The sequence below is a fragment of the Oncorhynchus masou genome, chromosome 9, assembly GCF_036934945.1.
Source record: "Oncorhynchus masou masou isolate Uvic2021 chromosome 9, UVic_Omas_1.1, whole genome shotgun sequence".
In the NCBI taxonomy this organism is placed as follows: domain Eukaryota; kingdom Metazoa; phylum Chordata; class Actinopteri; order Salmoniformes; family Salmonidae; genus Oncorhynchus; species Oncorhynchus masou.
The window spans coordinates 34,659,827-34,684,168 of record NC_088220.1 but is presented as its reverse complement, the minus strand read 5'-3'; the positions used below and the strand labels follow the sequence as shown (position 1 = coordinate 34,684,168).

The 24,342-nt window shown below is 42.6% G+C and overlaps 1 protein-coding gene across 5 annotated transcripts; it reads left to right on the top strand.

Annotated features, from left to right (window-relative positions):
* Window positions 1–6: 6 nt before the first annotated feature.
* LOC135545928 (TBC1 domain family member 2A-like) lies at window positions 7–23,570 on the top strand. Of its 5 annotated transcripts, none has more exons than XM_064973924.1 (16): window positions 9–351; window positions 2,512–3,052; window positions 3,789–3,939; window positions 13,162–13,288; window positions 13,677–13,813; window positions 14,237–14,499; window positions 14,635–14,898; window positions 15,147–15,272; window positions 15,452–15,562; window positions 17,151–17,326; window positions 17,575–17,887; window positions 20,266–20,453; window positions 20,939–21,059; window positions 21,351–21,536; window positions 21,701–21,822; window positions 22,778–22,866. In XM_064973924.1, exons 1-16 carry the CDS (start codon window positions 302–304, stop codon window positions 22,779–22,781), a joined length of 2,880 nt encoding a protein of 959 aa, XP_064829996.1. In that variant the 5' UTR covers window positions 9–301; the 3' UTR covers window positions 22,782–22,866. The 5 variants fall into 5 exon arrangements, with proteins under 5 accessions (XP_064829997.1, XP_064829996.1, XP_064829993.1 ...); XM_064973921.1 differs by having other exon boundaries at window positions 12–351; window positions 22,774–23,570; XM_064973923.1 differs by lacking the exon at window positions 9–351 and adding an exon at window positions 955–1,033 and having other exon boundaries at window positions 22,774–23,570.
* Window positions 23,571–24,342: the final 772 nt, after the last annotated feature.

Sequence of the window (24,342 nt, the reverse complement as noted above, 5' to 3'; positions counted from 1 at the left end):
TGCGTGACTTTGACGACTGACTTGGTCCAAGCCAGCTATTTCAGAGGAAGGGGCTTCGAGACGGATAACTGGGCTCAACATCTGTTTTTCCAGCAAGTGGCTTTTTTTCGCTCACAAAGCGAGGAGTTTTTGTATGAAGTTCATTGAGAGAGTGACGAATTTGTTTAACAACATTGTAATGGCTTAATTTTGTATTTTATTTATTTAACTAGGCAAGTCAGTTTAGGAACAAATTCTTATTTACAATGGCGGCCTACCCCGGTGAAACCTGGACGACGCAGGGTCAATTGTGTGCGGCTGTATGGGACTCCCAATCAAGGCCGGATGTGATGCAGCCTGGATTCGAACCAGGTACTGCAGTGACGCCTCTTACACTATTTAAGTTCCATAATGATTAGGTTGTTACAAGTGACATCCCGGCAACTTTGAGAAAAGAAACCCCGTTTATTTCTACAATTTATCTTCTTATTAAAATGAGATTTTAAACCTAATCTTAACTACACTGATAAAATTATAGTAGAGTACCACAGTATGAGTCATAATACCTAGAAAACCTAGCAGTCAAACTGGGAAATTGTTCCAATTGTTTTTACAGCATTCATTTTTCCCATAGGGAATTTTAGAAACGCTTAAAATAAGGGCTGTGTTTCTTGTAGGCTTGTCCTGGTGTGACGTTTTGATAACCGTGTAAATCTGTCTAGTAACATGTGGCTTTTATCAGTATATTCGCGTGTTTTTACTCCCCAAAAACGAAACGATAATTAGCTGCTAATGTGGCTATTCTGTGAACTGTCTTTTTTTTCTTTCTTTTTTTCTGTGAACTGTCTTGTGCAAGTTTTAAATTGACACTACCTTTCAGCAAAGGTGTCAGCTATAGATGATGTGCAAGGAGCTTGCAGGGATTTGTAGTTTTGCATGATGTCTATGTTGACGCTGATTAGGACTTTCGAATCGGAGAGAAAATAGTTGAATATATTGCTAAAAGTCTCCTTGTTCGAGAAAGATTTACATGGTTATGAAAACATCACGCAGGGTAAGCCTACACGAAACACAGCCATTATTTTAAGTGTTTCTTAAAACAATTTCCCTGTTTGACTGCTAGGTATTATGACACGCCCACTGTGGGGCTCTATGCCTAACCTTAAATTAAGACCAGCAAAAAAGCAAATTTTTGTTTACTTAAATATTGGTGCTATAGCCAATTTGGACTTGGCTGTTGTAACTAGTGGAAACCATTGTGCCTGTTGTTCACACCCATATCTTCCCTCTCATTGGCTAGATTGGTCCCACCTGATCTTGCCTCCTCCCAACTATCTTCCATTTTTTAAAGATGTTTACTTTCATTGTTCATTTGGCCACTAGAGTATCTGGTCAATAGAATGGATAACGCTTCGATCACACCCACAGCGTATTGGCGCTTTGTTACACCTGAAGTACATTCATTGCAGAGGCAGTTGCAGTGTGTTCTGTGTGGTGCATACCTTGGATTGAGCGTATGCATCGAATTGTATGCATAGATGGCTTGACAGAAATGGTAGCAGAAGGCGAATGTTAAACTTTTGTTGCACACATATCCAGATGATGCTGCGTACCATTTTGTGCAATTACACTGTCAGTGTGATCGAGCCGCTCGGCATAATTACGAGCGGAGGGGCATTTACATGCATTATTACCTGTAGAAAGGTCGTATGCCGCATTCAAAACAACTGGGAACTCGGAAATCCTTGACTTCCGACATCAGTGCGGTCAAGACAACTTGGAAATCTGAGATAATTTTTGACTGGGAAAAAATCTTTTTGAATTGTCATCTATCTCGGAATTCCATGCCAGAAACTCAGGCATCTTTCTAGAGCTCTGACTTAATGACCAGAAGATCACCAAGGTCATGATTTGACCTTGGTTATTCCCGAGTTAGCAGTTGTCTTGAGAGCACCAGTATTTACAAGTTTCCTACATGACATCAATGGAGCGTAAAATGTGGTCATATCAAGTGTGTGTCGGTACGTGAGCATGTGTGTGTGTGAATCTTTTGAAGTGTGTATTAAATAAATTCCCAGTTAAAAGTATGAAGGTCCAATGTAGCTGTTTTTATCTCAATATCAAATCATTTCTGGGTTACAATTAAGTTCCTTTCTGTGATTGTAATAAATTAAAATGGTCAAAAATAAATAAAAATAGAAATTTCTCAAGCCAGAATTTTACCAGGACTGCCTAGGAGTTTTCTGAGTGGGCAGGGGGAAACTAAAAACTAGCTGTTATTGGCAGAGAGGTTTGGAACTCTTTCTTATTGGCCTATTAAATAATTTAATACACATGAGTGGTTATTGAGATAAAAACAGTTGCATAGGACCTTTAACATGTGTTCATGCTGATCCCATCGTGAAGCCCTCACTTCCTATGTCAAGTGTCCAATTGTTTAAATATAGCATCCTGACCTCTCTATTGTAGGCTACCAAGTCATTGTTTGCTTTGTTTTTCTTCTCCTTTTTCTTCTCCCTCTTCTTCTCTCAGCGTGATGGAGGGAGAGGGCCCAGAAGGAAATCCCATCGCTGCCTCGTCTCACTCACTTCCTCTGCAAGCAGAGGCTGTAAGCCCAGCGGATGATGATGGTGATGATTGTATCTCAACACTGGGGACTTGGAGCACTGAAGAGACCGCTATACACACAAACAGCATGGGCCAGCCGAGTCAAGACCACCAGACTGAAGAGGTCCCGGCTAAGACCGCTACCACAGACAACAGCCAGAGCCAAGCATTCCTTACTCAGTCCGCCACCACCACGGACGACCAAGCCCAGCAACAACCCACGGAAAGCCTGTCTAACAGTAAACTCTGTGGGTACCTCCTTAAACAAGGAGGTCCCCTGAAGACATGGAAGTCGCGCTGGTTCACGTACGAGGTGAAGAAGAGACAGTTGTTTTACTACAGGACGGCGCTGGATGTGACCTCTCTGGGGAGAATCCAGCTGTGCAGCGCCACACTCGGATACCCCCTCCAAGGAGAGCAGGGCACCTTTCACATCCAGACCCCCGAACGCACCTTTGTCCTCAAGGTAAGGTTTATCAAATATTAAATTCAATGGGTATTTAAATCTGAACTTTGATGTTGACAGTTCTGATGGTTTTCTTGAATGAATAGTTCATTAATGAATGAATAATGTCATTGGTTGGCCAGAGAGTCCCTGATTAGAGGGGAATCACATTAGGGACCCTCAGATTTTCACTATATCACCAGGGTTTGAAATGTAGGACGTTGTTCTGAATGTGAGTGTCATCAAAATTTCTGAAAGGTCATTGTTTTTGGGGGAGGGATGGGGAAGACCGCTAAGAGGTTATAAAAAATGAGGCAGTGAAACAGTGGTGCTCTTGTATTTGAATACCTGTCTCATGTTAACCCAGCTCTTTGGGTCACACAGCTGTGTCGTGTCAATCTACAGTATTCCTCTCAATAAGAAAACAACACATCCCTTTTTGTCAAAGAGCTGAATCATGAGAGCTGAATGGGAACGCTTACTAATACAAAATGGAGGCATCTCTTATTCTGTTTCTCCTTAAAGTAGAAGAAACTGTTGTATTATTGTTTGTCGTGTCCATGTTTGATATACAGGGAGACAAATACACTCATATTCACACATTGGCATTGGAATACTTTATCTTGGTCCACAAATGTACATTCTGATTTAAAAAGAACTCCATAACATTTCAGAAGTCATGCATTACAGATATTCTGACTCATGGCACACTCGTGTATGTACAGTAGGCTAACAATATCTCTTCTGTCTGTTTCAGGCAGCTAACCAGGAGGCCATGATGTACTGGCTACAGCAGCTGCAACTGAAGAGATGGCAGCACCGAGACCAGCTGACAGGAGAATCCACAAGCCACTGCACTGACCACAAGAGACCAGAGGGACAGGTGGAACTACCCACCACCTGCACAGGTACAGTAAGACGGAGAGTAGGATGAAGTGGCCCCAGACACCGATCAAGATTATGTTCGGCCTGACATTGAACGACAGAGAAGGTTGTTCATGTAGAAACAGATCTGGCAACCAGGCTAAGAATACCAGCTGTTCAAATCAAATGCCATCATGTCCCATGCATGGTTAGTGATTTAGGGAACCACTAAAAGATAAGAGAAATGTAATACTTCAGGCAGGTTTAAAGAATGGCACATCATGGCACTGAATGGTAAAAGCCATCACACACGTAATCAGTGCCACACTTATAAAATAGGAACAATATACTTTGCATAGTTTCAATATCTGTTCCTCAGCGGGATTTTTTTTTTTAGTTGACACATTTTATTTGTCACATGCTTTGGAAACAACAGGTGTGGACTAACAGTGAAATGCTTACATATGGGACCTTTTCCAACAATAGAGTTAAAGTTAATGCAAATAAAAATAAGATCAGTGTAAAAAAAAACACACAGAATAGCAGAATTGGCCAGGAGTCCGTAAAATGGATGCTATTCACTGTAGTACCATCAACAATGACTGGTTTCATTTATGAAAATGTTGTAACCAGTTGGATCAAGTTTTGCTTTGATAGCTGATAACATTTTCTGTTTGTTGTTGATGTCATACTAAAGTTGGGTCTCCTGAGTGGTGCAGCGGCCTAAAGAACTGTGCTAGAGGCGTCACTACAGACCCTGGTTTGATTCCAGGCTGTTTTACAACCGGCCGTGATTGGGAGTACCGTAGGGCGGCGCACAATTGTCCAGCGTTATTAGGGTTTGGCAGGTGTCGGCCATCATTTGTAAATAAGAATTTATTCTTAACTGACTTGCCTAGTTAAATAAATAAAAATGTATAAATACATTTTTTAATATGAATACTTTGTCTTGTGCCTCAAATGAACTTTTATTCAAGTATATTGACAAAAACAATTATGTCGCAAGTTATGCCGCTCCCTCTTGATACATGCTATTTTAAATGTAATCTCCATGTAGGCTACAAGATTCCAAACACTGCTGCAGAACGAACACACCCTATGACAATGTGTGACGACAATGTCTTACGGCAGATTGCAGAGGTAGAAAAACCCTTTTAACTGTTAATGAGGGGATAAATACAGTTAGTTGAATTGAAGTCAAAATTGCAACCAAGCACTACAATATAAGACATTATAAACTGGGTGGCTCGAGCCCTGAATGCTGATTGGCTGAAAGACCTGGTATATCAGTCCGTATACCATGGGTATTACAAATTTTTGCCTCTAATTTTGGCCTCTAATTACGTTGGTAACCAGTTTGTAATAGCAATAAGGCACCTCGGGGAATTGTGGGGCAAAAATCCCAGAACCACACGGGGGGACCTAGTGAATGACTTGCAGTGAGCTGGGACCAAAGTAACAAAGCCTACCCTCAGTAACACACTACGCCGCCAGGGACTCAAATCCTGCAGTGCCAGACGTGTCCTCCTGCTTAAGCCAGTACATGTCCAGGCCCGTCTGAAGTTAGCTAGAGAGCATTTGGATGATCCAGAAGAAGATTGGGAGAATGTCAGATGAAACCAAAATATAACTTTTTGGTAAAAACTCAACTTGTCGTGTTTGGAGGACAAAGAATGCTGAGTTGCATCCAAAGAACACCATACCTACTGTGAAGCATGGGGGTGGAAACATCATGCTTTGAGGCTGTTTTTCTGCAAAGGGACCAGGGCGACTGATCCGTGTAAAGGAAAGAATGAATGGGGCCATGTATCGTGAGATTTTTGAGTGAAAACCTCGTTCCATCAACAAGGGCATTGAAGATGAAACGTGGCTGGGTCTTTCAGCATGACAATGATCCCAAACACACCGCCCTGGCAACGAAGGAGTGGCTTTGTAAGAAGCATTTCAAGGTAACAAAGTATTGAGATAAACTTTTGTTATTGACCAAATACTTATTTTCCAAAATAATTTGCAAATAAATTCATTAAAAATCCTACAATGTGATTTTCTGGATTTTTTTCTCATTTTGTCTGTCATAGTTGAAGTGTACCTATGATGAAAATTACAGGCCTCTCTCATCTTTTTAATTGGGAGTACTTGCACAATTGGTGTCTGACTAAATACCCTTTTGCCCCACTGTATATGGCAGTGTCCTAGCACTCCGCGTTGCGTTGTAGATCAGAACAGCCTTTAGCCGTGGTATGTTGCCGATATACCCCCCCCCCCAGTCAATAGTTTACTGTAAATCAATGAGGTGAAAACAGACATAAATAAATTGCAGTGTGGTGTTCATATTTACCACACTCATCCCTTGGCTACATAGTAACTTAATTATCATCTCCCTGGTTGGTTAGGCACTAGGGGTTTCCCTATTCACTGACCCCTAGCTTTCCTGAAATAATTTTACCCACTTCCTCTCAGTGATTGAGCAAATCCACTGTGCACATCAAGTGTTGCAAGCCAGTCAAGACACATGAACGTAACATTGGGTAACATTGGGTAAAACCAACTAGCATTCATACAAAATTGAAGCTTTAATGTTACAATATTTGTTGCACTGTGCAAACAAGAATAATGTAGCTCATCATTGTTACACTCTAAGGTTACAAAGGAAGCAGTAATGTGTATTCAGGTAAATGAAGCACTCCGAACTTTCCAGATAGAAATACTATAAGAAGCGTTGACATGATTCCCTTTTTTTTATATCAGACCGTCATATCTGTTCTACACAATTAATTTCTATCTGAACATTCTGTAACGTTGCAGCTTTCTGAACAGGCCCTTCCAGTGTTTTACCTTTCTGGAGGATCAACAGACTTGTGTCATGCTCCTCCAACAGTCCAGTCAGCTGATGTCTGGCACTGGGAAACAACTGGCCTATTTTTCCTTTTTAAAGTCTTTCTGAATAGAGACCTGTTTTTCAAAATAATAAGGAAGCTCTCCTTGCTACTAGTTTCCATCGTGTAAGATACAATATTTCCACAATAATAAAATCAGGCATTTATATATAAATAATATGCAGTCACTTCCAAAATTGTCACCCTTGATGAAGATAATAGAAAGTCTGTAAGACATGCGATCGTATATAAATGTAAGCAAGGTTTGAAATGGTTACGTTTTAGTTAAATATTATATTGGTTTAGGCTTCTTGCAGTCAATTTGCAGTCTAATTATTTGTAATTAAGTTCCGGCCCCACGATCATCTGCTCAAGAAAATATCATCCCGCAGCTGAATCTAGTATATTGTCTGCTCAATATTACAGTGAGTGTACAAATGATTAGGAACACCTTCCTAATATTGAGTTGCACCCCCTTTTGCCCTCAGAACAGCCTCAATTCATTGGGGCATGGACTCTACAAGGTGTTGAAAGTGTTCCTCAGGAATGCTGGCCCATGTTGACTCCAATGCTTCCCACAGTTGTCATTGGCTGGATGTCTGTAGAGCGTGAAAAACCCAGCAGCATTGCAGTTCTTGACACAGGCACTTACTACCATACCCCATTCAAAGGCACTTAAATATTTTGTTTTTCCCATTCATCCTCAGAATGGCACACATACACAATCCATGTTTCAATTGTCACAAGGCTTAAAAACCTTCTTTAACGGTCCCCCCCTTCATCTACACTGATTTGAAGTGGATTTAACAAGTGACATCAATAAGGGATCATGCTTTCACCTGATCAGTCTATGTCATAGATATATCTATATACCATTAATACAAAAACACACAAAAATAAAGATGAGAGTCAAAATTATTGGCACCCCTAAGGATTCTTGTAAATAAAATCAAACAAAATGAAACATTTAACATTCTACTTTTTTAAATTAATCTCACCTTCAATGGCTTCCGGTTTTGCTGGGGTATAAAGATGCGTGTTACCTCATGTAAAATCCCTTTGTGATCCATCACCATAGGGAAAGGCAAAGAACTCACAAATAAAAACAGATAAATGATTGTTGACTTTCATAAATCAGGCAATGGGTACAGAAAAACGAATGAAAAAAATCAAATACAGTTGAAGTCGGAAGTTTACATACACTCAGGTTGGAGTCATTAAAACTTGTTTTTCAACCACTCCACAAATTTCTTGTAAACAAACTATAGTTTTGGCATGTCAGTTAGGATATCTACTTTGTGCATGATACAAGTCATTTTTCCAACAATTGTTTACAGGCAGATTATTTCACTTATAATTCACTGTATCACAATTCCAGTGGGTCAGAAGTTTACATACACTAAGTCGACTGTGCCTTTAAACAGCTTGAAAAATTCCTGAAAATGATGTCATGGCTTTAGAAGCTTCTGATAGGCTAATTGACATTATTTGAGTCAATTGGAGGTATACCTGTGGATGTATTTCAAGGCCTACCTTCAAACTCAGTGCCTCTTTGCTTGACATCATGGGAAAGTCAAAAGAAATCAGCCAAGACCTCGTTCATCTGTACAAACAATAGTACGCAAGTATAAACACCATGGGACCAAGCATCCGTCACACCGCTCAGGAACGAGACCCGTTCTGTCTCCTAGAGATGAACGTACTTTGGTGCGAAAAGTGCAAATCAATCCCAGAACAACAGTAAAGGACCTTGTGAAGATGCTGGAGGAAAAAGGTACAAACATGTCTATATCTACAGTAAAACAAGTCCTATATCGATATAACCTGAAAGGCCGCTCAGCAAGGAAGAAGCCACTGCTCCAAAACCGCCATAAAAAAGCCAGACTACGGTTTGCAACTGCACATGGGGACAAAGATTGTATTTTTGGGAGAAATGTCCTCTGGTCTGATGAAACAAAAATAGAACTGTTTGGCTATAATGACCATCGTTATGTTTGGAGGAAAAAGGGGGAGGCTTGCAAGCCGAAGAACACCATCCTAACGGTGAAGCACGAGAGTGGCAGCATCATGTGGTGGGGGTGCTTTGCTGCAGGAGGGACTGGAGCACTTCACAAAATAGATGTCATCATGACCCCAAGCATACTTCCAAAGTTGGCAAAATGGCTTAAGGACAATGAAGTCAAGATATTGGAGTGGCCATCACAAAGCCCTGACCTCAATCCTATAGAACATTTGTGAGCAGAACTAAATAAGCATTTGTGAGAAAGGAGGCCTGCAAACCTGACTCAGTTACACCAGCTGTGTCAGGAGGAATTGGCCAAAATCCACCCAACTTATTGTGGGAAGCTTGTGGAAGGCTACCCGAAACATTTGACCCAAGTTAAACAATTTAAAGGCAATGCTACCAAATACTAATTGAGTGAATGTAAACTTCTGACCTACTGGGAATGTGATGTAAGAAATAAAAGCTGAAATAAATAATTAGCTCTACTAATATTCGGACATTTCACATTCTTAAAATAAAGTGGTGATCCTTACTGACCTAAGACAGGGAATTTTTAAAAGGATTAAATGTCAGGAATTGTGAAAAACTGAGTTGAAATGTATTTGGCTAAAGTGTATGTAAACTTCTGACTTATACCACTTACAGGGGAACAATTTAAAAGTTTAAAACCACCTGAACAGTGGTAAAGTTGCCTGGTAGAGGATGCATGTGTATCTTGTCCCTACGCGCAGTGAGGAAGATGGTTCTGGAGTCAAAGAAAAGTCCAACGGCCACATTTGGAGAATTACAGAACCTGAGGTCTCCAAATCTACAATTTAGATGCCACCTCTATGCAATAGACATATTCCGTCTCTCCTTGTCCCCACTTTCTTCAAGATGTCCACCATTGTTTCTGTACTCAGGAAAGGGAGGTAACTGAACTAAATGACAATCGCCCCGTAGCACTCACCTACTTTGAGAGACTAGTTAAGGATCATATCACCTCTACTTACCTGACACCCTCGACCCACTGAAATTTGCATACCGCGCCAACAGATCCACGGATGACGCAATTGCCATCACACTGCCTTATCCCATCTGGACAAGAGGAATACCTATGTACGAATGCTGGTGCGTACTCAGAGTGCAAACTCAACCCCCTCCTGTACTCCCTGTTCATCCATGTGTGGCCACGCAGGTCTCCAACTAAATCATCAAGTATGCTGACAACACAGTGGTGGGCCTGATTACTTCCAGCAAGACAATGACCCCAAACACATCAAAATCCACAAATGAATTGTTAATTGACCGCAAAATCAGTCTGTCTCCGGACTTGAACCCCATTCAAAAAGCTGTGGTTTGAATTGAAGACGGCCGTCCAAAAACGCAGAGTAAGGATATCAAGGATCTGGAAAGATTCTGTATGGAGGAACGATCAAAGATCCCTTCCCAATGTGTTCTCCAATCTCATAAAACATTATAGAAAAAGGCTCAGTGTCGTTATCCTCACAAGTGGAAGGTGCGCAAAGTAATGACAACAGGTGACAATTTTTTTGAGATTTTTTTTGTATTGCTTGTTAAACCATGTTTTTCTCTGAGGAATTGTCCTACTATAAACTAAAACCTTTTTAGATTTTTTTTTGCATACAGTATAGCTCAGTATTTGTATTATTTATTTATATAAGTCTATTTTGCTCATCTTTATCCAGGGTGCCAATAGTTTTGGAGGTGACTGTACACAATGACTGGCCCTGGCAGATTGCTTTTATCTGTTGCAATAGTTTCGAGAAGAATGTTCATTCATAGCCAACATTCATGTTTCAACTTCAAAACAGATAATAACTGACACACTGGTATTTGCTGTCTAAACAATAGAATGTCTTAAAGGTACTCAACAAATTAAGGTTCGGCTTCCCTTTTTGGGCCCTAAATGTAGATTTACTACTTAAAGGCCTTTAGGGTCATGGCATTTTCATGAAAACGATTGAAGGTTATTTTCACCTACACAGGCTTTCATCTTTGAAAATAAATTATTCAACATTCCGGTGTTGATGTGTAGTTCATGTCCCATGGGTGACCTGGCCAAGGTTGAGATTGCTGGGGTGGGGTTTGGGACAGGAAACAATGTTGATAAGATGTGCTTTGATTTTTCCATCTGCAAATTGAAGACATTTCCTGGCAGTGCCTGGCTTGACTGGATCGCAAAGCTATAATGCTCACGCTGGATGCGTTTCCGCTTTCATCTCTGGAGACTTAAGCCACTTATCTACCATTAGTGATTTTACAGGAATGGAGAAGTTAATGTACCGTCATTCAATCTGAATGTGAAGATAAGCTCAGTTGGATTTTATCCACTTAGTATTAGATATGACTTGGTAGCAGTACTGTATTACCCAATGGAATTACTCCGTTGCTACGCCACACTTTCTTAGCTAGTCAATTAAATAAGCACCACCAATTTTACAATAGTATTTCAACATAATATGAAGTGGTAAACGAAATCTAACCAGGGTAAAAGTTGTAGAATGTTGCAGAGAAATGTCATGGATAGAGCTAACATTCCTTATTCAGAGAGACATATTTCTATCTTATTCAGAGAGACATATTTCTATCTTATTCAGAGAGACATATTTCTGAGAGTTCCACAAAGTTTTCCTACTGAACGTGTCCCAGGTGATTCCAGCGTGCCCTGCTCTTTCACCCCTGAGGAGTCTGGGTAACTCAGGTTAAGGCTACAGCCCCTCTGACAGCTGCAGGAAGTGGTTCTGCATTGCCCAGAGAGAGAGGAAGTGCACGTCTGACACCCTGCTGCACTAGGAGCAGGTGGCTGCAGGGCCCACAGACTAAATATAACCATGGTTACAGCACAGCATGGCTACACTACACACAGGCTACAGGCTATTCTGGTCCAATAAATCAACATACAGTACCAGTCAAAAGTTTGGACACTCCTACTCATTCAAGGGTTTTCATTTATTTGTACTATTTTCTACATTGTAGAATAATAGTGAGGACATCAAAACTGTGAAATAACACATATGGAATCATGTAGTAACCACAAGTGTTAAACAAATCAAAATATGTTTGAGATTATTCAAAGTAGCCACCCTTTGCCTTGATGACAGCTTTGCACACATTTGGCATTCTTTCAACCAGCTGCATGAGGTGGTCATGCATTTCAATTATCAGGTGTGCCTTGTTAAAAGTTAATTTGTGGAATTAATATGTTTCAGCCAATCAGTTGTGTTGTGACAAGGCAGGGGAGGTATACAGAAGATAGCCCTATTTGGTAAAAGACCAAGTCCATATTATGGCAAGAACAGCTCAAATAAGCAAAGAGAAACAACAGTCCATCATTACTTCAAGACATGAAGGTCAATCAATCGGGAGTCAATTTCAAGAACTTTTAAAGTTTCTTCAAGTGCAAAATCGCAAAAACCATAAAGCGCTGTGATGAAACTGGCTCTCATGAGGACCGCCACAGGAAAGGAAGACCCAGAATTACCTCTGCTGCAGAGGATAAGTTCATTAGAGTTAACTGCACCTCAGATTGCAGCCCAAATAAATGCTTCACAGAGTTCAAGTAACAGACACATCTCAACATCAACTGTTCAGAGGAGACTGTGTGAATCAGGCATTCATAGTCGAATTGCTGCAAAGAAACAATGTAGAAAATAGTAAAAATAAAGAAAAACCCTTTAATGAGTAGGTGTCCAAACTTTTGACTGGTGCTGTACATCCTTGTGTTATTTTGAAGCGCAAACAGCTTGAATTTAAAAGAGACATAAGATGACCTAAGATATTCAAGTGTTCAAGTCATAGATGTCTGGAATAAGCATGAATGAACAACGTGAAAGTTATGTTATCGTTACTACCCTGTTATGACTATGACCAACATAACTGAGTTTGCTCCTGGTATAGACACAACCTTTCCTACCAACTGGTTTGTGAATTGTGAGGTATTTCATGCTTGCCCTGACAGGCCCAAAATATTTCACAGAGCTTATGGAGGAACAAAACAGTATATTTTGACTAGTTTCATCCAGCGTGCACAACCTGGCTGTCCAAAAGTAGTCTGGAAATTGTTCCTTTCACGCAAAAATATATGAATATCTTGACGTTTCAATGGGTTGGATTTTTTTCCCCAGCTCTCACCCAATGTGATAATCTTCAGTTCATAGCAGTACAGTAAGAGCAAACAACTTCACCTAAAGAACAAGTTAACACAAGTCTGCTGCCCAGTCATAATCTTTATCCTCTGTATTTCAACCCATGATATCACTCTCATTGTCTTTAGCCGGAAGTTTCCTGCTTGTTACATGAGTAGCTGTGTCCTTTGTGTTCCCTGGCTCCAGAGGGTGTGATCCCACTTACGTTGTTCTTTGCTGTTACTTCCTGTAATGTAGATTACTTCCTGCCCAAGGTGAAGACCCCGCCAGGCCTCATAGGCGAGGAGGCCGCCAATCTTCCCGCGCCGCCACAACGGAACCCCCTAAGCAACTTCTCCATCAAACACCCTCTGATAGAGATTCAGTAAGTGCCTCATCATTTTTAGATGTTCCCGTCTTATCCCGTTCATTTGTGATTGAGGCATATGACTGGTACTGTACAACATACGGTTGACGTAGTTGACGTTGGACTTGATATTCATCGACTTTGTTGATTGTAGTCATTACAACTGTTTGTGGCTTTGTGACTACAGGTGCTTATTATCTGCTAACATGCCAAGATTTACTTAGTAGCAAAAGTGACTTTGAGATGAAAGTAGTTTTTTTGCCTAGTAGTGGGATTTCACTTTCAGTGCAGCTGGTATAGTTGTTTTGTTCAAAAGGTGTGGGCCAGATTGATTGCAGGTTAATGATACTGCTGTGCGTGTGTGTTGGTGTGCATGGTTACGTTTGTGTGTGTGTTGCTCCTGCAGGAACTCAGTGCACAGTCTGTTTTCCAAGCGGTCCTCCCTGGAGCGGAGTCGGAGTGTGTTCCATTTGGAGGTGCCTCCTCCCTGGAACCCACTGAACCCCTCAAAGACTCCCTCCCAGACAGCCCACAACAGGCTTGGTACGTCTCACACACACCGCAGCTTCTGGAGATGTTCTCCAATACACTGGTGTTCTACACTGGTGGCATACTCCTGCCCTCTGTTGGCAGCTGATTGAAGTCAGAAGGATCAGGTTCTCTCATTGTCTGATAACTATGTACAGTATTGTCATTTTTTCTTGACTAAAATACATTTTCCTTGACACATTAGTGATTCCTCACAGTCCATAATAACCACAGAGCCATGCCCCCTTACACTTGTAGAAAAAAGGGTTTCAAACGGGGTTTTCGACTGTTCCCAAAGGAGAACCCTTTTTGGTTCCATGTAGAATTCTATGTGGAAAGGATTCTACCTGGAACCAAAAAGGGTTATTCAAAGGGTCCTTCCATGGGGACAGCCTGAAGGACACTTTTAGGTTCAAGAGGGCACCTTTTTTTCCGAAGAGTGTATAGGTCCTAGGACTTCCGTTGACCCCCTGACCCCTACACCCCTGCTGCTGTTGGTGGACCCCAGGGACCAGCTCTCCCCTGTAGAGGGCAGGTCGTGCCCATTGCCGTCCCCGTCCCCGAGGAGCAGGAAGAAGACGAGGGGAAGCTGTGCCACCATGCCTGCGGTGCTCCGGGAAGCTCCTTCAGAAAGCGCAGACAGGACGACCTGCCTCCAGCACGAAAAGCACATACTAGATGAGGACGTCAAGGCCCAGAAGGTTAGAGCTAAGACCAAAGTTCATCAATCACACTAGTAAGCAGTGTCTTCTGATATCAGTAGCAGCTCCATTAAATTTAATTTGTATTCCCACCCTGCATCCTATCCTCTTATTTCTCACCCTTCCCCCATCCAGGAACTGGTGTGGCTCCTACACAAGGCCCTGGAGGTGGCTCAGCTGGAGAAGCGGACGTGCACAGAGTTCCTGGCGGGCGAGCAGGAGCGCCTGGAGCTGCTGAGGCACTACGAGCGTCACGCCGCTGACCTACGAGGCCGCTTGTTGGAGCTGAAGGCCGAGGGGGAAGACCTGAGAACCAGCCTAGCCCAGAGGGACGCCCACGTGGCCGAGCTGCAGGAGAACGTGACCCTGATGAGGAAGAAGAACCACGCAAAACAGGAAGTGAGGCTCAGACAGGAAGGGTCAGCTAGGGAAGGATTAGAATAGGCATGTCGTCATCATTATCCTGAAAGGATTGGATAGGTGGTTTTAAGCATTACGGTGAAATTCCAAGTAACCAATCAGAATGCAAAGTAGCGGTAGATCTAGATTCGAGGGTCTATTCTATTCTATTTGGTTCCCAGTGTAGCTCTACACTTCCTGATCTAATCTAAAGATTTACGATATCATTGTCTCTTGGTATCATCCAGGTGATCCTGAAGCTGTTAGAGAAGGTGTCAGCCTGCTTGGCCGACCCTACACGCACAGTGTCCACCACCAACGGCCTGGAGGCCCAGACCTTCCGCCAGTTAAATGAGGACACAGAGAACCTCAAGGTTGGTTTGTGGTTTGATCGGTCGACCATCAGAGTGAAGTCCGGCCTCAGACCCAGACCAGATCTATAGTCTTTTGAAGTAGATTATGTTGGTAGTCCAAATCTGAAGCATTTTTTTCTTTGCTTCTTTAAATACCCCGTACCATGTCCTTCCTAGCTCTCTATTCATATTTTTCACAGGATGACATTGAGGCCTACAAGATCCAGAACAAGTTCCTGAACTCTGAGATCTACCAGTTGACCAAGCTATGGCTCAACAGTTCCGAGCAGGAGAAAAGCCTTATGGTGAAGGTAGGCCTGCCTAGTCACTATGTGGGCTATTCAGTAGCAAATACAGTACCAGTCAAAAGTTTGGACACACCTACTCATTCAAGGGTTTTTCTTTATTTGTACTATTTTCTACATTGTAGAATAGTAGTGAAGACATCAAAACTATGAAATAACACATATGGAATCATGTAGTAACCGTATATTTGAGATTCTTCAAAGTAGCCACCCTTTGCCTTGATGACAGCTTTGCTTACTCTTGGCATTCTTTCAAGTAGCTTCACCTGGAATTCTTTCCAACAGTCTTGAAGGAGTTCCCACATATGCTGAGCACTTGTTGGCGGCTTTTCCTTCACTCTGCGGTCCAACTCATCCCAACCCATCTCAATTGGGTTGAGGTCGGGTGATTGTGGAGGCCAGGTCATCTAATGCAGCACTCCATCACTCTCATTCTTGGTCGAATAGCCTTACACAGCCTGGAGGTGTGTTGGGTCATTGTCCTGTTGAAAAACAAATGATAGTCCCAATAAGCGCAAAACAGATGATGTGGTGTATCGCTGCAGAATGCTGTGGTAGCCATGCTGGCCTTGAATTCTAAATAAATCCCTGACAGTGTCACCAGCAAAGCACCCACACACCATCACATCTCCCCCTCAATGCTTCACGGTGGTAACCACACATGCGGAGGTCATCCGTTCACCTACTCTACGTCTCACAAAGACACAACGGTTAGAACCAAAAATCTCAAATTTGGACGCCGACCAAAGGACAAATTTCCACTGGTCTAATGTCCATTGCTCGTGTTTCTTGGTTGGTGTCCTTTAGTAGTGGTTTCTTTGCAGCAATTTGACCACGAAGGCCTGATTCAAACAGTCTCTGAACAGTAGATGTTGAGATGTGTCTGCTACTTGAACTCTGAAGAATTTATAATTGCCTGTAATCTGAGGCTGGTAACTCTAATGAACTTATCCTCTGCAGCAGATGTAACTCTGGGTCTTCCATTCCTGTGGCGGTCCTAATGAGAGCCAGCTTCATCATAGCGCTTGTTGGTTTTTGTGACTGCACTTAAAGAAACTTTAAAAGTTCTTGAAATATTCCAGATTGACTGACCTTCATGTTTAAAGTAATGATGGGCTTTTGTTTCTCTTTGCTTATTTGAGCTGTTCTTGCCATAATATGGACTTGGTCTTTTACCAAATAGGGCTATCTTCTGTATACCACCCCTACCGTGTCACAACACAACTGATTGGCTCAAATGCATTAAGAAGGAAAGAAATTCCACAATTAACAAGGCACACCTTTTAATTGAAATGCATTCCAGTTGACTACCTCATGGAGCTAATTGAGAGAATGCCAAGAGCGTGCAAAGCTGTCATCAAGGGAAAGGGTGGCTACTTTGAAGAATCTCAAAAATGAAATATTTGTTTAGCACTTTCTGGTTACTGTGTTATTTCACTATTATTCTACAATGTAGAAAATAGTCAAAATAAAGAAAAAGAAAAGTGGAAGAGGGTTAGAGTGGATTGCGGTTAGTGTGAAACACTCTTGGCCACTAGAGTTGATTGAACTGGGACCTTAGTCTTGATTAGGGGTCGCTTATTTTGTGTTGCAGTGTGCATACCTGGAGGCTCGTAACTGTCAGATAGAGAGTCGTTATCTGGGCGTACTGGGGAAGCTGCAGGAGAACAAGGTTCTAGAACCGGGCCAGCGGGAGGCTGTGAGGAAACTACAAGGAGAGGACCCACTACAGGGAGACCTGAATGACGTGCTCAAACTCAACCCTGTCAGGTAACAGGGGCTCAATAGTCTAAAATGGCTTCCTTCTTTGTCTCCTTGTCTCCTCTGCTTCACTACACTGACAGATGACAGGACTGGATTGTTGTTCACCATGCTGCTTTCAGCTGTAGTGTCCTGTGATAATTAACAATGAGACATAAGAGAGAGACAATACATTAAATCAACAATACAGTCAGACAATGAGTGAACATTTTTATATCATCAAAACCATTGATCTTTTTCTTTTGGCTGTCCCTCAGGGAGCACGACGAGTACGGCTTCAAGATCATCCCAGACTACGAGGTGGAGGACATAAAACTGCTGGCCAAGATCCAGGCCCAGGAGATCCGCTCCCACAGCCTGCTGAGGCAGGAGGCCGGGGACAGACTCTTGCTGGGCCGCTGGGCTCAGTATCTGGGGGGCCGCCCGGCCGACAACCTCTGCCCCTCTTCGGAGCTCAAAAGCCTTCTGCGGGGCGGCGTGCCGTGTGAGTACCGCCCACGGGTGTGGCGCTGGGTGGTGAGGGTGCGCACACGCGCGCTATGGGAGCGCCACCCGGATCGCTACCAGCAGGTGGGTGGTATTGGATTAAGCAAGTTCACCTCCTTACAATGTAGCTCTCAATCGCTCAATCTACTGTACACTACCATTCTGTACACTACCATTCACCAACAGTTTGGGGTCACTTAGAATTTTTTTTAAGAAAAGCAAATTTTTTTGTCCATTACAATAACATCAGATTGATCAGAAATACAGTGTAGACATTGTTAATGTTGTAAATGACTATTGTAGCTGGAAACGGCTGATTTTTTTATTTTTTTTATGGAATATCTACATAGGTGTACAGAGGCCCATTATCAGCAACCATCACTCCTGTGTTCCAATGGCACGTTGTGTTAGCTAATCCAAGTTTATCATTTTAAAAGGCTAATTGATCATTAGTAAACCCTTTTGCAATTAATGTGCTTGTCCTCTTGCTCAGTTGTGCCCGGGTCCTCCCACTCCTCTTTCTATTCTGGTTAGAGCCAGTTTGCGCTGTTCTGTGAAGGGAGTAGTACACAGTGTTGTACGAGATCTTCAGTTTCTTGGCAATTTCTCGCATGGAATAGCCTTCATTTCTCAGAACAAGAATAGACTGACGAGTTTCAGAAGAAAGTTCTTTGTTTCTGGCCATTTTGAGCCTGTAATCAAACCCACAAATGCTGATGCTCCAGATACTCAACTAGTCTAAAGAAGGCCAGTTGTATTGCTTCTCTAAATCAGCACAACAGATTTCAACTGTGCAAACATAATTGCCAAAGTGTTTTCTAATGATCAATTAGCCTTTTAAAATGATAAACTTGGATTAGCTAACACAACATGCCATTGGAACACAGGAGTGATGGTTGCTGATAATGGGACTCTGTACGCCTATGTAGATATTCCACAAAGAAATCAGCCGTTTCCAACTACAATAGTCATTTACAACACAAACAATGTCCACACTGTATTTCTGATCAATTTGATGTTATTTTAAGACAATTTAAAAAAACTTTTCTTTCAAAAATAAGGACATTTCTAAGTGACCCTAATCTTTTGAATGGTAGTGTATGTCTCAATATACAGTATCTACAGTGCATTTGGAAAGTATTTCAGACCCCTTCCCTTTTTCCACATTTTGTTACTTTACAGCCTTATTCTAAAATGTAATAAATAAATAAAAAATAAAAATTACAAATAAAAAAACATATCTTACAAGTATTCAGACCCTTTGCTATGAAACTCGAATTTGAGCTTAGGTGCATCCTGTTTCCATTAATCATCCTTGAGATGTTTATACAACTTGATTGGTGTCCACCTGTGGTCAATTCTATTGATTTGACATAATTTGGAAAGGCACACACCTGTCTATGTAAGGTACCACTGAGCAAAAGCCAAGCCATGAGGTCGAAGGAATTGTCCATAGAGCTCCGAGACAGGATTGTGTTGAGACACAGATCTGGGGAAGGGTACCAAAACATTTCTGCAGCATTGAAGGTCCCCAAGAGCCTCCCATCATTCTTAAATGGAAGAAGTTTGGAACCAACAAGACTTGGCCGCCCTGCTAAACTGAGCAAACCGGGGGAAAGGGCCATGCTCAGGGAGGTGACAAAGAACTCGATGGTCACTCTGACAGAGCTCCAGAGTTCCTCTGTGGAGATAGGTGTCCTTCTGGAAGGTTCTCCCATCTCTGCAGCACTCCACCAATCAGGCCTTTATGGTAGTGTGGCCAGATAGAAGTCACTCCTCAGTAAAAGGCACATGACAGCCCACTTAGAGTTTGCCAAAATGTAATGAAAACCTGCTCCAAAGCACTCGGGACCTCAGACTGGGGTGAAGGTTCACCTTCCAACATAACAACAACTCTAAGCACACAGCCAGGACAACGCAGGAATGGCTTTGGGACAAGTCTCTGAATGTCCTTGAGTGTCCCATCCTGAGTCCGGACTTGAACCTGATGGAACATCTCTGGAGAGACCTGAAAATAGCTGTGCAGCGATGCTCCCCATCCAATCAGACAGAGCTTGAGAGGATCTGCAGAGAAGAATGCAAGAAACTCCCCAAATACAGGTGTGCCAAGCTTGTATCGTGATACCCAAGAAGACTCTATGCTCTGTAATCGCTTCCAAAGGTGCTTCAACAAAGTACTGAGTAAAGGGTCTGAATACTTTATGTAAATGTTATAATTTTTTTATACATTTGCAAACATTCTAAAAACCTGTTTTTGCTTTGTTGTTATAGGGTATTGTGTGTAGATTGAAGATTTAAAATATTTTTCAAAATCCATTTTTAGAACAAGTCTGTAACGTAACAAAATTTGAAAAAAGTCTAGGGGTTCTGAATACTTTTAGAATGGACTGTATGGACAGTCATCCAAAACATCTGTCCATCTCTCCATCCACCTACATGAAATCCGTCCATTATTGTTGTAGCTGTGCCAGAAGAGCCTTACATCGCCCCACCAGGCCTCCAGACAGATCCAGTTGGACCTGTACCGCACTCTCACCACCAATCAGCACTTCTCCTCACCCTCCAGCCCCGCCCTGCAGCAGCTCCAACGAATCCTGCTGGCCTTCTCCTGGCAAAACCCCACCATCGGCTACTGCCAGGGCCTCAACAGGTGCACAAGACTACCTATATTAGTCAGCAGTGTGCTGAATAAAATATAAAAAACAAATACTGCCATCTAATGGACAAAGTTGTAAACTGATATATATAGTGTCGACTCCAAAACAATTACCTACACAATGTTCTCAGCTTAATGAATGCCTGACGAAGACAATTATATTTTTGTGAAAATATAATTGTCTTGTCTAAAACATACATTTTCTTCTATCTGGCTACTCGGGGCAGGCTATAAAAATACAAAACAAGCTTTCACAGACCTCAAAACGATCTCTACAGAATATGGGGTGCCGTGTGGCTCAGTTGGTTGAGCATGGTGCTTGCAACACCATGGTTGTGGGTTCGATTCCCACGGAGAACCAGTCAGGGGGAAAAAAGTATGAAAATGTGTGCTCTGGAAAAGAGCCTCTGCTAAATGACTAAAATGTCAAATGAATGACCAAGGACAACAATGACGTTGGCCACTCCTTCTCCCTTCAGGCTGGCGGCCATAGCTCTCCTGGTGCTGGAGAGTGAGCAGGATGCCTTCTGGTGTCTAGTAGCTGTGGTGGAGGCCATCATGCCCCAGGACTACTACACCAAAACGCTCATATCCTCGCAGGTAATGATTCGGCTCCAAGGATATATGTTTTTAAGCAACGACATAGATGCGTAGCATAAATGGTATCGAGATCTACAGTTCTGTAAGTTCTCCACTGTAGTAAAAAATGTACAACATTATGGGAAGTTGTGGTTTTAACTGATTTTAGTTCTGAATCTGTTCCAAAACATGGAACTGAATAGCGCATAGTTTAATGAACGATGTAATGAATTCAAGATTTGTCACGTCAATATCGGTTAACGCCGTCTGCTGATGTGACCCAGTGGGACGTGGTGTGTGTGGATGTTGCAGGCAGACCAGTGTGTGCTAAAGGACTTCATGGCTGAGAAGATACCCCGGCTGGCGGCTCACTTTGAGGAGCATAGCGTGGACGTGTCCCTCATCACTTTCAACTGGTTCCTCGTGGTGTTCGTAGAGAGCCTGCCCAGCGATATCCTCCTGCGAGTGTGGGACGCCTTCCTCTATGAGGGTACCAAGGTACCCCACCTGAGAGAAACTAGAGCCTGGGCTGGAAACATGTAAATAGCCCCTAGCCCAGGGGCATTCAAATTTGGGCCTCGATGACTGACCTGGTATAAAATTATTATTAGTAGTAAATAAACCACTTCTAATGTAAACATGCATGCATGTTTTTTGTGCAGGTGATATTTCGGTATGCCCTGGCTCTGTTCAAGTACAAAGAGGAGGACATCTTGAAGATAAATGACAGCGTGGAGATCTACCAATACCTGCGCTTCTTTGCCAAGACCATCTCTGACGGCAGGTGAGGGGCCACAAAAATCATCCAAGGTCAAAATGTGGAGGCAGTGTTATGAAAATATAGCACTATAGTAGGTCAGTGTTTCTCTAGTGGGACAGTAACCACTGTAGTAGGAGTCTTAAACTCCTGGACTCCAGCCAAGCCCAGCACAAACACACCTGATACACCCCTACGTGGATTTTGAACCATTCCACCAAATCATATTTAGCTTGTCATTTGTAACCCGTTAAATTGTTCTATTATCTATATGGTTTGCGCTTTTTGTCCTGTACCTTCTGAGACTATTATTTTTCTGGTGCCCTATTTGTCGGTGTGTTAATGGCAGAGCAGACTGAGGAGCTATTTTTTCCGTCGGCCAAGACAGACATCACCATATATAATTCAGATAGTAGCAGTGACGGCAGAGCTATGGGCTCAACACTTGGGAGATAAGAGGCTATACAGCCAGATGAGTGCATTGAGGGCACTTTCACCACAGTCTCTCTTATCTCCAAACAAAGAGCAGATGAGATACCAGGGCTGTGTTTACAAAGGCAGCCAAATTGATTCATTTTTCATTAATTGGTCTTTTGATGTGATTAGTGGAAACAAATATCAGAATTGGGCTGCCTGTATAGACATAGCCAGGATGACTTACTCGGCATCACTTTTTCAGAAACTCCTGTCCGTGATTAGTGGAAACAAATATCAGAATTGGGCTTTTTCAGAAACTCCATCACTTTTTCAGAAACTCCTGTCCGACCAATGCATGCATGTACAACCACACAGAGATGGAGCTATTGCTCCTGTAAGTGACTCTGTATGAGTGTCTGCTGAATGACAAAAATGTCAATTAGAGACCTTGGGTTAGCTCAATAGAGCTTGTTCATTTTTCTTTATTTAGCCATGCAGCATATAGATTAATTCTACTGTATGGAAATAAGCAGGTTGAGTAATATTGGGCTTGTCCAATAGGAAGCTGACCAACATTGCCTTCAGTGACATGAACCCGTTCCCCATGAAGCTGTTGAGGAACCGGCGTGCGCTGCATCTGGAGCGCCTGCAGGGGGAGCTCAGAGAGCTGGAGGCCCAGCAGAGAGAATTTGTCACAGAGAGCGCACAGCGCAAGGACTTGGACACTATACTGGTCAGCGAGGATGATGAGGAGCTGTCGTAACCATTAGGGACTCTGAACAGAGAGGGATGGTGATGAATCCTGTGGACTAACTAGGCAACGGGTTTGAAATGCCACCTTGTAGAACAGCGTTTCTCAAACTCAGTCCTGGGGCCCCGTTTTGCACTAGCACTACATAGCTGATTCAAATAATCAAAGCTTGATGACGAGTTGGTTATTTGAATCAGCTGTGCAGTGCTCGGGCAAAAACCAAAACGTGCATCCTTTGGGGCCCACGGGACTGAGTTTGGGTAATGCTGTTGTAGACTACGGAAGGGCCATCTTGTTAGTGGCCCAGCTGGTACAGATTTGACCCAGGATACATTTGTTTTATGCCTTTAAGGTAAATAATGTCAGTTATGGTCAAGAACACTAAACCTGACCAACCATATTCTCACTGAATCATTGTATTAGTATTATTTACTGTATATGCACTGCCAAAGGGAATTAATGCCAAAGACAACTTACTACAGTAGGTATTTCAAACTATGGTCATGTAGAGTTTTATACATTTCAATTGCATATTTTGTCATGAACTTTGTAGCTACACAAGTGTTATGAAATGTAATATGTATAATTTTAAATGGTATAGAACTGCCCTATGTGCCCAAAAGCATGTGGATTCAACTATTTCAGCCACACCTGTGTAAAAATCAAACACACCGCCATGCAATCTCTATAGACAAACATTGGCAGTAGAATGGCCTTACTGAAGAGCTCAGTGATGTTCTACATGGCACCGTCATAGGATGCCACCTTTCCAACAAGTCAGTTCGTCAAATTTCTGCCCCGGGTCAACCGTAAGTGCTGTTATTGTGAAGTGCAACACTCACTACCGGAGTTCCAAACTGCCTCTGGAAGCAACGTCCGCACAATAACTGTTCGTTGGGATCTTCATGAAATGACTTTCCATAGCCGAGCAGCCGCACACAAGCCTAAGATCACCATGTGCAATGCCAAGCATCAGCTGGAGTGATGCAAGGCTCACCACCAGACAACACATTCTCTAGAGTGATAAATCAGGCTTCACCATCTGGCAGTCCGATGGATGCCAGGAGAACACGACATGCCCAAATACAGTGTCAACTGTAAAGTTAGGTGGAGGAATAATGGCCGAGGGCTCTTTTTCACGAGTCGGGCTAGGCCCTTAGTTCCAGTGAAATCTTAACTCTACAGCAATAACTGACATTCTAGATGATTCTGTGCTTCCAACTTTGTGGAAACAGTTTGGGGGAAGGCCTTTTCCTGTTTCAGCATGTCAATGCCCCCGTGCACAAAGCGAGGTCCATACAGAAATGTTTGTCAAGATCGGTGTGGAAGAACCAGACTGTCCTGCAGAGCCCGGACCTCAACCCCATCGAACACCTTTG